Below are 15,081 nucleotides of genomic sequence, written 5' to 3' on the forward strand. Positions count from 1 at the left end.
GTTCTATTGTTCAGGTAATCATTTACTACATACTGTTCTATTGTTCAGGTAATCATTTACTACATACTGTTCTATTGTTCAGGTAATCATTTACTACATACTGTTCTATTGTTCAGGTAATCATTTACTACATATTGTTCTATTGTTCAGGTAATCATTTACTACATACTGTTCTATTGTTCAGGTAATCATTTACTACATACTGTTCTATTGTTCAGGTAATCATTTACTACATACTGTTCTATTGTTCAGGTAATCATTTACTACATACTGTTCTATTGTTCAGGTAATCATTTACTACATACTGTTCTATTGTTCAGGTAATCATTTACTACATACTGTTCTATTGTTCAGGTAATCATTTACTACATACTGTTCTATTGTTCAGGTAATCATTTACTACATACTGTTCTATTGTTCAGGTAATCATTTACTACATACTGTTCTATTGTTCAGGTAATCATTTACTACATACTGTTCTATTGTTCAGGTAATCATTTACTACATACTGTTCTATTGTTCAGGTAATCATGTGGAATGATGTCCGATCATCATTTTGTTTTTGTTGTTTGAATGAACATCTTTGTTATAATATCACAAACTGATGTGGCAGTTTCACCTCTATGAAACTCAAATTTAAGGTCAGGGTCAAAAGGAGACATGGACTGGGTAATGGATGGACAGGTTGAGATATGACTAGAGGAAGGGTGTAGTCTGAGGAGGAGGAAAGATAAAGTTCCTAGGAATACGTATTCTGTAGAACTCTGAATGGTGAATCATTTACCAACTTAACTGGAGAAAGTGTATAAAAGAGAAACTCAGATCTTCGATGTGACACTTTCTCCCAGAGAAGACACATTCTCCCAGAGAAGACACATTCTCCCAGAGAAGACACATTCTCCCAGAGAAGATACATTCTCCCAGAGAAGATACATTCTCCCAGAGAAGACACATTCTACCAGAGAAGACACTATCTCCCAGAGAAGACACATTCTACCAGAGAAGAACTCAACTTCGCAGGTAAAGAAATGACTTCCAATGAAAGGTTCCGATGTGTATATGAGTATGTCTGTGTTACTATAAAGGCCAGGGTGGTGGTGGGATACATGTGTTTCTCTTGTTCCACTAACACCATAACACCTGATTCAGATGATCAAAGAATCAGAGTCTTCAATTTGGATCATAATTAATGTAAGAGGAAAACAAATACATAACTAATGCTGTCCTCTAGGGGGCGTTGTTACCCCTCCTGATGTGTCAATACGTGCTTTAGTGTTGTTTTTTCAGTTAACCAATTCATTTTACATCATTATAATGAATCATTTGACTCAGCCGAGAACAACTGTCTGTTTTAGTATCTGTTTAGGGTGTTTAGTGTCTGTTTAGGGTGTTTAGTATCTGTTTAGGGTGTTTAGTATCTGTTTAGGGTGTTTAGTATCTGTTTAGGGTGTTTAGTATCTGTTTAGGGTGTTTTAGTATCTGTTTAGGGTGTTTAGTATCTGTTTAGGGTGTTTAGTATCTGTTTAGGGTGTTTAGTATCTGTTTAGGGTGTTTAGTATCTGTTTAGGGTGTTTAGTATCTGTTTAGGGTGTTTAGTATCTGTTTAGGGTGTTTAGTATCTGTTTAGGGTGTTTAGTATCTGTTTAGGGTGTTTAGTATCTGTTTAGGGTGTTTTAGTATCTGTTTAGGGTGTTTAGTATCTGTTTAGGGTGTTTAGTATCTGTTTAGGGTGTTTAGTATCTGTTTAGGGTGTTTAGTATCTGTTTGGGGTGTTTTAGTGCATCCTTGAAGTCTTCATTTTATCAAGCCTTGTTTCCCCTTTAGGACCCCTGGAGAATATACTTAGTAAAGCTGGCTGCTAATTCCTTCATATTTTATACTTATCAGATGTCCTGGTCTTTGGTGTATTTAGTGTGTCATTTCATTCTTCATTTGAGGTGTTGACCAATCTATGTATTCTTACTTTACAGACACTTGTCTCCAACGACACAAAATGGCTTCCAAATACATCACAGAAATTGCAATCTCCACTACCCGTGAAATGGACCAACAGCTTCATGACCAAGACTATGACAAGATAAATGTCAACCTCAACTTAGGCACTTCATCCACCACCAGAGTTTACATCTGGTACAAAAAGGGCAATGGTAAACCCATCACCAGAGTCCAGTTTTCATTCACTGCTGAAATGAAAGATGTCCTGAAAAAAGCAGGGTTCACTGAGCTCCCAGAAAACCTCAACCCTGGAACACAAGGAGACGTCATCCAGCTGTGGTACTCTAGTGGTGCAAGCCCTAAGTATGACATTCCCATTGAAGATCTCTTCCTCACCACTAATGAGCAAGAAGAGGCCCACCAATTCAAGCTCGGCTGGGAAAGGTTACCATGCAATCTGAACCGCAGTAACTCAGGAGATTTCATCACCCTCTGGTTGAAGAGAAAGAGTAAGACCTACATCTGTGACGTTGCTGCCGCCACCTCATTCCAACAACACATCGACCTTTCCAAAGAGGGCTATATCCGTCTGGATGAAGATCTCAGTAGAGGTTCTGGAGGAAAACCCATCTTCCTCTGGTACCGTCAATCCACCACAGTGGGCGGCGGGATCACTGAGATGAATGCATGCATCAACCGTGAGCAGGATTCCATCCTAGTGGAGCGTGGTTTCACCGTGGTGAATGTTAACCTCAATGAGGGAACATGCGGTCAGCCAGTGTATGTCTGGTTCAAGAAAGATGGATCTCTCCCTATCAAGGCCTTGACCGTTACATCCAACCCTGATGTAACTGGCCCTTATGACGAGGCCGGCTTGATCCTCATCGATAGAAATCTGAATGCTGGCAACAGTGGTATGCCCCTCTACCTCTGGTATGGCAAATAAAAACCTGAGTTGGAGAGGCAGAATCAGCCCCAAAATATGGCCAGATATTAGCTTTTGCATGGCAATATATCAGTTTAATTTTTAAATATTTTTCTTACACTCAATGTTATCTTCTATGTCATAAAGTCACTGTCGGAGAAAATTTAGAACGTTTTCTTTAATGTTGTTTTCAATCAATTAACAATTGAATTATAAAAATCATATTTTAGCAGCAGGTTTAAGTCGTCTGAATATACCAAGGGGTTGTAAGGTTTAATGTTGCATTGTGTTAGTCAGATATTATTTTGAAAAACCTGAGTAAAGTAATATAATTAAAATGATTCCTGTGTAACACTGATCATTCTGTTAATCAATAAAGAAAGCATAGTAAATGAGAACATTGTACCTTTTAATTCATCAACTGCTTGATCTTATCACAAAGGCCTGATAACACCTACTGTACATTAACATTTATATTATAATGACCAGGAATGGGAGAGTACAAAGTTCACAAATGCACACTAAGGTTGATAATGTAAAAATCTGATAAATAACATAAGGTCGTACAGTGTTTGTTTACAATTACATCGTTGACAAACAAAGTAAAGCAACATTGTGTTGTCATGAGTATCAATAATAAACAGTTGTTATGTTCACTACTCAGCCCTTTGTGTTTTAATGTTGTGTGTTCCTTTTGACTCACATTATCTGTCCTATGGGAGCCACCGTATCTGCTTCCTGTTATGAATGTGAGGAGAGTTGTAGCTAATAAACACCCCAGCAGTTTATAAAGGATTTAGCTGGTCTCGTTCTTTCAACATAACAGTATTCTCTCTCTTTTTCTAGTTTTAACCCCCTTTTTATCCCCAACTTCATGGAGTCCAATTGGTAGTTCCAGTCTTGTCTCGTGGCTGCACCATATGGACTCAGGAGAGGCCGCACTGCTTCTTGACACAATGCCCACTTAACCCGGAAGCCAGCCGCACCAATGTGACGAAGGAAACACCGTGCACCTGGCGACCGTGTCAGCGTGTACTGTACCCGGCCTGCCACAGGAGGCGCTAGTGTGCGATGGGACAAGGACATCCCTGTCACCCAGAATCTCTAGTTGCACAGCTATCACTGCAATGCAGTGCCTTAGACCCCATACGCCACTAGGGAGCTCCGTAACATTATTCTCAAGTATTCAAGGCCCTCCCCCGCCCTCCTTTTGGCAAATCTGTCCACAACTCTATTTTGCTCTTCCCTTCCTATAGGCAGAAACTCAAACAGGAAGCAACTGTGCTAAGGACTAATCAACACTTCAGGATTGTTTTGATCACAGACATTTTAGTACCCATATCAAAATTGTCTGTACTGTCAAAGGTACTGGAGTCCTTAGTTAGTAGGCAGCTAAAGACCTACTTCCAAGAAAACAACTTCTTAAATGGAATGCAATCAGGTTTTAGGTCTGGCCACAGCACTGTTTCAGCAACATCGAAGGTTTTAAATGACATACACTGTGCTCTTGATAAGTTGTTACATTGTGTGTCTGTTTTTATTGATTGTCGAAGGCATTTGACACCGTGGACCATGCTGTGTTATTGCAAAGGTTAAAATGTTGTGGAATTACTGGTCATGCTCTAGATTGGTTTATAAATTACCTATCAAATCGTACACAATGTGTAATGGTGGATGGTTGTAAATCTGAGTCCATAGAGTTGTGCTCAGGTGTTCCGCAAGGTTCTATTTTGGGCCCACTGTTGTTCATTTTGCATATCAACAACATTGGGGATCTTATTGAAACAGCAGATGTTCATTTTTATTCAGATTTCGACAGAAATATGGCTGAGACCATATGGGGCTACAAGAATGATCAGATTAATATTGCCATTGAGAAAATTCAAAACGAAACGAGACATGACCTTTTTCAAGGTCAGTCTCGCAAAAATACCCATTCTTGTGTTCTAACTACCCGCTATTCAAAGTGCTCTGAACAAATTAAGGGAATTGTTCACAAACATTGGCACATCCTAAAATTCGATGATCGTCTCGGTAATGTGTTTTCGGACCTTCCCTTGGTCGTATTCTCGCAGGGCAGAAATCTCAGACCAATTGGTACACTCTGATTTACCACCCCAAGATATTTCTGAACGTCTATTTGCGGATGGAAACTACAAGTGTAACGGCTGTGCTCAATGCAATGACACTTATAAATGTAGATCCTTCAAACACCCACAAACAGGGAAATCGATCCCAATCAAAGGTGTTATTACGTGCTCCACTAAGGCAGTTATTTATCTTATAATTTGTCCTTGTGGTAAAAATGATGTAGGTAAAACAACGCGTGAATTAAAAGTACGTATCTCAGAGCATCGTAGCACCATTAGGTGTAAAAACGTTACTTATCCAGTTGCGGCCCACTTCTTGGAGGCAGGCCACTCGATTTCGTCTCTGCGTTGTATTGGCATCGAACATGTCATCCTCCCTAGGAGAGGGGGTGACCTTGATCATTTATTGTTAAAACGAGAGGCTGCCTGGATCTTTAACTTAAAGACCCTTGCGCCCTTCGGTCTCAACGTAGACTTTGATCTGAAGCCATTCTAGTGATTAATGTGACTTTGCCATTGTAATTGTTTGTAAGCTTTTGTAGTCAAATTAATCTATGATCGTATGCTATCCATTTGTTGTTTGCATGCTGTTCTTTGTATGACATTTTAATATTTGATAATTAACCAATGATATTAGGCCACTCTTGGCCATGATTACAGACACCTGTGTCTTTTGACACTACATAAACGAGTCATCCCGCAGTGTTTGTGATTATACCCTGATGAAGACAGCTTGGCTGTCCAAACGTTGGTAATTTCATTTTTGCATCTGAGTGTGTGGCTCTCTTTTATTTTCAAGATCTCAATGAGAATAACCTGTATAAATAAAGGATAAATAATAATAAAATAATAAAATAATAAGGATAAAAAATACAAATGTTTTTTCACCCATGAACAGGGAGTACAGACATGCACGCCTCCAACTCATCATCATAAGGCTCAAAGCTTCAAGTTCCTTAGCGTTATTCCTTATCTCCACGTTGTCTCCCTTTTTGTTACAAACTTTGAGCCGGTTCGTGACAGTGGGCTCTCCTTCTCTGTGGCCGACATGAGTGAAATATTTCAAATGTTAACCCTCGCAAAGCTGCCGGCACAGACGGAAGCCCTAGCTGTGTCCTCAGAGCATGCTCAGACCAGATGGCGGGTGTGTTTACGGACATATTCAATATCTCCATATCCCAGTCTGTCGTCTCCACATGCTTCAAGATGGCTACCATTGTTCCTGTACCCAAGAAAGCAAAGGTAACTGAACTAAAGTTCTATCGCCCCGTAGCACTCACCTCTGTCATTATGAAGTGCATTGAGAGACTAGTCACGGATCATATCACCTCTACTGTACCTGTCATCCTTAAGATGCTGATAATCTCATAAAGAGCTACCTGCTATTGGAAACTCTCCTACCTCAGATGGGGTGTTGAGGTTAGAGCTCGAATTTAGAGCTGGAACTTAGAGCTGAGGTTTAGAGCCTGGATTTAGAGCTAGAGTATAGGCGGCAGGGCGGCAGAGCTGGGATTTAGAGCTAGAGTATAGGCGGCAGGGGCGGCAGGGTAGCCTAGTGGTTAGAGCGTTGGACTAGTAACCAAAAGGTTGCAAGTTCAAACCCCCTAGCTGACAAGGTACAAATCTGTCGTTCTGCCCCTGAACAGGCAGTTAAACCACTGTTCCTAGGCCGTCTTGCCTGGTTAATAAAGGTAAAATCAAATAAAAATAGAGCTGGGGTTTAGAGCTGGGGTTTAGAGCTGGGGTTTAGAGCTGGGGTTTAGAGCTGGGGTTTAGAGCTGGGGTTTAGAGCTGGGGTTTAGAGCTAGTTTAGAGCTGGGGTTTAGAGCTGGGGTTTAGAGCTAGTTTAGAGCTGGGGTTTAGAGCTGTGGTTTAGAGCTGTGGTTTAGAGCTGGGGTTTAGAGCTGTGGTTTAGAGCTGGGGTTTAGAGCTAGTTTAGAGCTGGGGTTTAGAGCTGTGGTTTAGAGCTGGAGTTTAGAGCTAGAGTATAGAGCTGGGGTATAGAGCTAGAGTATAGAGCTGGGGTTTAGAGCTAGTTTAGAGCTGGGATTTAGAGCTAGAGTTTAGAGCTGGGGTTTAGAGCTGGGGTTTAGAGCTAGTTTAGAGCTGGAGTTTAGAGCTAGTTTAGAGCTGGGGTTTAGAGCTAGTTTTGAGCTGGGATTTAGAGCTAGAGTTTATAGCTGGGGTTTAGAGTTAGAGCATAGAGCTTTAGTTTAGAGCTGGGGTTTAGAGCTAGAGTATAGAGCTGGGGTATAGAGCTAGGGTTTAGAGCGGAGGTTTAGAGCTAGTTTTGAGCTGGGATTTAGAGCTGGGGTTTAGAGCTAGTTTAGAGCTGGAGTTTAGAGCTGGGGTTTAGAGCTGGGGTTTAGAGCTGGGGTTTAGAGCTGGGGTTTAGAGCTGGGGTTTAGAGCTAGAGTATAGAGCTGGGGTATAGAGCTAGAGTATAGAGCTGGGGTTTAGAGCTAGTTTAGAGCTGGGATTTAGAGCTAGAGTTTAGAGCTGGGGTTTAGAGCTGGGGTTTAGAGCTAGTTTAGAGCTGGAGTTTAGAGCTAGTTTAGAGCTGGGGTTTAGAGCTAGTTTTGAGCTGGGATTTAGAGCTAGAGTTTATAGCTGGGGTTTAGAGTTAGAGCATAGAGCTTTAGTTTAGAGCTGGGGTTTAGAGCTAGAGTATAGAGCTGGGGTATAGAGCTAGGGTTTAGAGCTGAGGTTTAGAGCTAGTTTAGAGCTGGGGCTTAGATCTAGAGTTTAATGCTAGAGTTTAGAGCTGGAGTTTAGAGCTAGAGTATAGAGCTGTAGTTTAGAGCTAGAGTATAGAGCTAGAGTTTAGAGCGGGGGTTTATAGCTAGAGTATAGAGCTGGGGTTTAGAGCTGGAGTTTAGAGCTAGAGTATAGAGCTAGAGTTTAGAGCTGGAGTTTAGAGCGGGGATTTAGAGCTGGGGTTTACAGCTAGTTTAGAGCTGAGGTATAGAGCTGGGGTTTAGAGCTAGGGTTCAGCGCTGGGGTTTAGAGCTGGGGTTTAGAGCTGTGGTTTACAGCTGGGGTTTACAGCTGGTGTTTAGAGCTAGTTTAGAGCTGAGGTATAGAGCTGGGGTTTAGAGCTGGGGTTTAGAGCTGGGGTTTAGCGCTGGGGTTTAGAGCTGGGGTTTACAGCTGGGGTTTACAGCTGGGGTTTAGAGCTGGGGTTTAGAGCTGGGGTTTAGAGCTGGGGTTTAGAGCTGGGGTTTAGAGCTAGTTTAGAGCTGGGGTTTACAGCTAGTTTAGAGCTGGGATTTAGAGCTAGTTTAGAGCTGGGGTTTAGAGCTGGGGTTTAGCGCTGGGGTTTACAGCTAGTTTAGAGCTGGGGTTTAGAGCTGGGGTTTAGAGCTGGGGTTTAGCGCTGGGGTTTAGAGCTGGGGTTTAGAGCTGGGGTTTAGCGCTGGGGTTTAGAGCTGGGGTTTAGAGCTGGGGTTTAGCGCTGGGGTTTAGAGCTGGGGTTTAGAGCTGGGGTTTAGAGCTGGGGTTTAGAGCTGCGGTTCAGAGCTGGGAGTTCATATCTCTGCTCTGTGTCTGACTATCTGTTCATAGGGCACTGGTCAAAAGTAGTGCACAATATCGGGAATAGGGTGCAATTTCAGAAGTACTCCCTGTCTCTGCCCTGTGTCTGACTCCCCCTCAGCCAGCCCCAGGCTGTCACCCACCCTCTCCCCCTGTCAGGGCTCAAAGAAACGCAATGAAACAAGTGCATTTTAACAACAAAAAAGTGCATTTAAGCCTCAATGCACTTTAGAGAAAGATAAAGTAGAATGTGATTGACAGGCGGTGAAGCCCCTCTCCTATTTCCAGACTCAGACCCAAACGGCACCCTATTCCCTTTATAGTGCACTACTCTGGTCAAAAGTAGTGCACTATTTAGGGAATAGGGTGCCATTCAGGACGTAAACCCAGACTCAATCATACAGTCGTTCCTGGGTCCAGACAGGCAGAAACATTAAAGTGGTTGAAGCAGAGAAGTCCTGTCTGCAGCCTCTCTCAAAGGTCAGACGGTGTTCTCTCCTCTCTCAAAGGTCAGACGGTGTTCTCTCCTCTCTCAAAGGTCAGACAGTGTTCTCTCCTCTCTCAAAGGTCAGACGGTGTTCTCTCCTCTCTCAAAGGTCAGCCAGTGTTCTCTCCTGTCTCAAAGGTCAGACAGTGTTCTCTCCTGTCTCCTCAGTTCACCCTGGAGCACGGAGTTCTCTCCTGTCTCCTCAGTTCACCCTGGAGCACGGTGTTCATACAGAGGTACACAAGTCTACTAGCCTAGACTACCTGAATTAATTAACTTTATCATATGTCAATATTATTTCATGGTTGGACTTCAGAGAGAGACTTTTGTTAATTTGTGTGCAAATTGATAGTGTTAGTTTTTGATATATTCACAAGGAGAATTTATTTGCAAATACTGTAACTTCAGAAGAATAGAGACACTGAATACGGTGACAAAATACCCTTCATTATTAAATCAAGCACAGCCTTCAGATACATTTGTCTCTTCATAAGATGTTCATCTGGCCTTGATCAAAATGATAGAGCAAGACGATGGTTACACAGTGTCCAAAACATTAGGAACACCTTCCTACTATTGAGTTGCACCCCACCTTAAATCTTTTGTCTTGAACATTCACCCTCTGAAGGACCCACATACACAATACATGTTTCAATGGTGTCAAGGCTTAGGAATCATTATTTAACCGGTATCCTTCACTTCATCTAAATTGATTGAAGTGGATTTAACAGGTGACATCAAAAAGGGATCATAGCTTTCACCTGGCCAGTCTACTATATCATGAAAAGAGCAGGTGTTCCTAATATTCTGTCCACTCAGTGTATCTCTAGGTACATTCTAGAGATGGGAGGTGGTAGATTACAGACCGAGAGCACTATCCACTATAATAGATCGGCGCAGACACAGATATGCCAGGGCTTGTGCTAATGTCACAAAGCCGAGAGCACTATCCACTATAATAGATCGGCGCAGACACAGATATGCCAGGGCTTGTGCTAATGTCACAAAGCCGAGAGCACTATCCACTATAATAGATCGGCGCAGACACAGATATGCCAGGGCTTGTGCTAATGTCACAAAGCCGAGAGCACTATCCACTATAATAGATCGGCGCAGACACAGATATGCCAGGGCTTGTGCTAATGTCACAAAGCCGAGAGCACTATCCACTATAATAGATCGGCGCAGACACAGATATGCCAGGGCTTGTGCTAATGTCACAAAGCCGAGAGCACTATCCACTATAATAGATCGGCGCAGACACAGATATGCCAGGGCTTGTGCTAATGTCACAAAGCCGAGAGCACTATCCACTATAATAGATCGGCGCAGACACAGATATGCCAGGGCTTGTGCTAATGTCACAAAGCCGAGAGCACTATCCACTATAATAGATCGGCGCAGACACAGATATGCCAGGGCTTGTGCTAATGTCACAAAGCCGAGAGCACTATCCACTATAATAGATCGGCGCAGACACAGATATGCCAGGGCTTGTGCTAATGTCACAAAGCCGAGAGCACTATCCACTATAATAGATCGGCGCAGACACAGATATGCCAGGGCTTGTGCTAATGTCACAAAGCCGAGAGCACTATCCACTATAATAGATCGGCGCAGACACAGATATGCCAGGGCTTGTGCTAATGTCACAAAGCCGAGAGCACTATCCACTATAATAGATCGGCGCAGACACAGATATGCCAGGGCTTGTGCTAATGTCACAAAGCCGAGAGCACTATCCACTATAATAGATCGGCGCAGACACAGATATGCCAGGGCTTGTGCTAATGTCACAAAGCCGAGAGCACTATCCACTATAATAGATCGGCGCAGACACAGATATGCCAGGGCTTGTGCTAATGTCACAAAGCCGAGAGCACTATCCACTATAATAGATCGGCGCAGACACAGATATGCCAGGGCTTGTGCTAATGTCACAAAGCCGAGAGCACTATCCACTATAATAGATCGGCGCAGACACAGATATGCCAGGGCTTGTGCTAATGTCACAAAGCCGAGAGCACTATCCACTATAATAGATCGGCGCAGACACAGATATGCCAGGGCTTGTGCTAATAAAGAAGTGTTGCTGTATCCTAAACCATATATTACCATATAATAAATGGACATGCATTTTGTGTTCTTATTTTTGTCGTCAGAATATTTTTGTTAGGGAATATTACGGATCTAGATACCGTTAGCGTATATCTATGGGCCAGCCAACGTTAAGCGCACACGCAGACGTTCCGCTATACTCTGCTACAATTTCCCCGAAGATGGCGGCGAGCGGACGTGTTCACCTACTCTTACTGTTGATGTCAGTGCCATTCTGTCTGTGTACCGTTCAAGGCTTGAAAGCACCTAGCGGCAATGGAAACGGACTCGGTAATCCGCCAGCAAACCCTCCGGTTCCCGTTAATATTATTGGAGCGCCCGGTCCAGTCAATAACGTCCCAGTTGCTCCTGCTGTTGCGGCCATGACGCAGCCTCGGAGGGCTACCGGGTGGAAGCTGGCCGAAGAGCAGTCCTGCCGGGACGACTTGACCCGGCTTTGTCCCAAACACACATGGAGCAACAATTTAGCTGTCCTGGAGTGTTTACAGGACAGAAAGGAGGTAAAACGGGATTTGGGTGGCGGCGACGTGTTTTGTTCGCGAGTGTGCCTGCCTGCAGTCGTGTGTGTGTGTGTGTGTGTGTGTGTGTGTGTTGCCTTTCGGATGTCAATGCGACAACAGTCAGGTAAGGCACATCTCGAGAGTAGGTCTTCATTCCACATCATCGGCGATGGTCTTCTTGTTCTCCTAGTAAACATGGCTCCAGATTCTCCAGTGACAGCAAAGCTAATTAGTCTAAATTAAACACAAATGCACTGTTTTTGTCAATGCAAAGCAAAGAGCTCCGTTTTATCAGCGGCAAATAATTGAACATTGTCTGCATCACCGCGATAGAAGCCTGATATATCCTCTGGGGTCCACTGTATCTCATCAAAGACCGTTCCAGAAGGAAACAGTCAACGGAGTGGAGCTTTATTTATAGTACTTAGTCAATGAATGTCATTTCATTACTAAAACTGGTCTCTAATGACGACAAAAAACACATACATTGCAGTAAACTGACTAATGCGGTAATGAATGGGGTACGACCGTTTTTTAGAAGTCTCATTAGGAAGCATTACGGGAGATTTCACTGTTCTGGAATGACGCTCAGACTCAGATAAAAACATAATAAAAAATAAATTGATTTCAAAGTTTAACACCGTAACTATATGCACAAGGACTGTGATTTACGCAAAACATAGTTAACCTGCTTGAACAGTGAACAGTGAAGATGCAGTTTGGGAACAGAATAACGGTTTGTTGTTGCCATTATTCTGTTAACACAATCTGCGTCTACACTGTTATTCAAGTAAATGTGTTTTTGTGAAATGTTCTGTGTAAAATCCTGAAAGAGAAGAGGCTTCCTGATCTGGCCTTGTATTTTGGCCTGGTCATTAATCCATGCAGGGCGGTGACTGAAGACTAATTAGATCTGCGCTGGTTATTTCTCGGGTGTGTCCGTGTCGTTCAATAACAACAACAAGACCAGTAGTGAGTACAGAGAGGTAAACTATGGAGAGAACAACGTTTTGAAGTTGAGGACTTCTCCAGTCTAGACGGTCAGATAGTTCAGTTGTATGTGTCGTTTGAAGCCTGCGCTGACCTTGTGTTGAGCCCAGCAGACAGCTGACATGGCCGCTCTCCTGTCACCCAGCTATCTAGCTGATATTTATCTTGTTCAAATCACTTATGGGAACCGTAAGAGCCAGTGTCGGGAAGGTGTTTCATAACACACTCGTTTCACAGGAGCTTGCAACTTAGTTGTAAAAACATGTTACCGTGGAAACTATCACTACCGATGCCGGCGGTCTTCCGTCAGCTCAGCTGTAAAACACAATAGTCTATAGCTGGTTAGTTGAAACTTGTCTCCCCGTTTGTCCTGCTGTTAGGGCCGTTCCCTGGGAGACAGATCCCTGAACTAATATCCCGACAGGTGTAGGTTCCATGTGAACGTTGCACAAACATCGCCCAGCTTCAGTGTAGATATACCAACTAATAATCAATGGATGGTTTACGAAGACAACACTGTTGTGCTGTAAATATCATCCTGTTGTGCTGTAAATATCACCCTGTTGTGCTGTAAATATTATGCTGTAAATATCATCCTGTTGTGCTGTAAATATTATGCTGTAAATATCACACTGTTGTGCTGTAAATATCATCCTGTTGTGCTGTAAATATCATCCTGTTGTGCTGTAAATATTATGCTGTAAATATCATCCTGTTGTGCTGTAAATATTATGCTGTAAATATCATCCTGCTGTGCTGTAAATATCACACTGTTGTGCTGTAAATATCATCCTGTTGTGCTGTAGATATCATCCTGTTGTGCTGTAGATATCGTCCTGTTGTGCTGTAGATATCGTCCTGTTGTGCTGTAAATATCGTCCTGTTGTGCTGTAAATATCGTCCTGTTGTGCTGTAAATATCGTCCTGTTGTGCTGTAAATATCGTCCTGTTGTGCTGTAAATATCGTCCTGCTGTGCTGTAAATATCGTCCTGTTGTGCTGTAAATATCATCCTGTTGTGCTGTAAATATCACACTGTTGTGCTGTAAATATCACACTGTTGTGCTGTAAATATCATCCTGTTGTGCTGTAAATATCGTCCTGTTGTGCTGTAAATATTATCCTGTTGTGCTGTAAATATCACACTGTAAATATCGTCCTGTTGTGCTGTAAATATCACACTGTAAATATCGTCCTGTTGTGCTGTAAATATCACACTGTAAATATCGTCCTGTTGTGCTGTAAATATCATCCTGTTGTGCTGTAAATATCACACTGTTGTGCTGTAAATATAATCCTGTTGTGCTGTAAATATCACACTGTTGTGCTGTAAATATCACACTGTTGTGCTTATGAAGACAGTCTGTCTAGACTGTACCTAACACGTCAGTTATGTAGAGTACAACTTCAGCGGTCTTACCAGAACTAGAATGGCATTTCTAGGATTTGTCTAACACACTGACATGTACAGCTCTCTGGGTGAGGTTCTGTCTGTCTAACACACTGACATGTGCAGCTCTCTGGGTGAGGTTCTGTCTGTCTAACACACTGACATGTACAGCTCTCTGGGTGAGGTTCTGTCTAACACACTGACATGTACAGCTCTCTGGGTGAGGTTCTGTCTAACACACTGACATGTACAGCTCTCTGGGTGGGGTTCTGTCTGTCTAACACACTGACATGCACAGCTCTCTGGGTGGGGTTCTGTCTGTCTAACACACTGACCTGTACAGCTCTCTGGGTGAGGTTCTGTCTGTCTAACACACTGACCTGTACAGCTCTCTGGGTGGGGTTCTGTCTGTCTAACACACTGACCTGTACAGCTCTCTGGGTGAGGTTCTGTCTGTCTAACACACTGACCTGTACAGCTCTCTGGGTGAGGTTCTGTCTTCATGTCTCCAGTGGGGGATAAAATCCCTTCCATCTGTAATGTATTACAGGTTATGGACAGGTGACAGTCAGGTGACAGTCAGGTTATGGACAGGTGACAGTCAGGTTATGGACAGGTGAACAGTCAGGTTATGGACAGGCGAACAGTCAGGTGACGGTCAGGTGCAGTCAGGTTATGGACAGGTGACTCAGGTTATGGACTGGTGACTGTCAGGTTATGGACAGGTGACTGTCAGGTTATGGACAGGTGGCTGTCAGGTTATGGACAGGTGAGGGTCAGGAGGCGGTCAGGTTATGGACATGTGACGGTCAGGAGGCTCAAAAAAATAAAGGGAACACTTAAACAACACAATGTAACTCCAAGTCAATCAAACTGTCCACTTAGGAAGCAACACTGATTGACAATAAATTTCACATGCTGTCGTGCAAATGGAATAGACAACAGGTGGAAATTATAGGCAATTAGCAAGACACCCCCAATAAAGGAGTGGTTCTGCAGGTGGTGACCACAGACCACTTCTCAGTTCCTATGCTTCCTGGCTGATGTTTTGGTCACTTTTGAATGCTGGCAGTGCTTTCACTCTAGTGGTAGCATGAGACTGAGTCTACAACC

General features: G+C 43.1%; 2 protein-coding genes across 2 annotated transcripts in view; both read left to right on the plus strand.

Annotated features, from left to right (window-relative positions):
• Positions 1-970: 970 nt before the first annotated feature.
• LOC116372530 (uncharacterized) lies at positions 971-3,523 on the plus strand. The gene is made up of 2 exons (XM_031821352.1): positions 971-1,020; positions 1,971-3,523. Exon 2 carries the CDS (start codon positions 1,994-1,996, stop codon positions 2,879-2,881), a length of 888 nt encoding a protein of 295 aa, XP_031677212.1. The 5' UTR covers positions 971-1,020; positions 1,971-1,993; the 3' UTR covers positions 2,882-3,523.
• A 7,705-nt stretch (positions 3,524-11,228) lies between these two features.
• The window catches only part of LOC109888287 (Golgi apparatus protein 1), a 64,859-nt gene continuing 61,006 nt past the window's right edge, over positions 11,229-15,081 (plus strand). The window contains exon 1 of the mRNA XM_031821351.1: positions 11,229-11,589. Coding sequence (XP_031677211.1) covers positions 11,251-11,589 — 339 coding nt within the window. The 5' untranslated portion in view covers positions 11,229-11,250. The remainder of the gene's footprint in view (positions 11,590-15,081) is intronic.

This window comes from Oncorhynchus kisutch, unplaced genomic scaffold (genome assembly GCF_002021735.2).
Source record: "Oncorhynchus kisutch isolate 150728-3 unplaced genomic scaffold, Okis_V2 scaffold3963, whole genome shotgun sequence".
In the NCBI taxonomy this organism is placed as follows: domain Eukaryota; kingdom Metazoa; phylum Chordata; class Actinopteri; order Salmoniformes; family Salmonidae; genus Oncorhynchus; species Oncorhynchus kisutch.

Bases quoted from the DNA above. Each gene is read 5' to 3' on its own strand.
- LOC116372530 (XM_031821352.1), top strand. From the start codon at position 1,994: ATGGCTTCCAAATACATCACAGAAATTGCAATCTCCACTACCCGTGAA.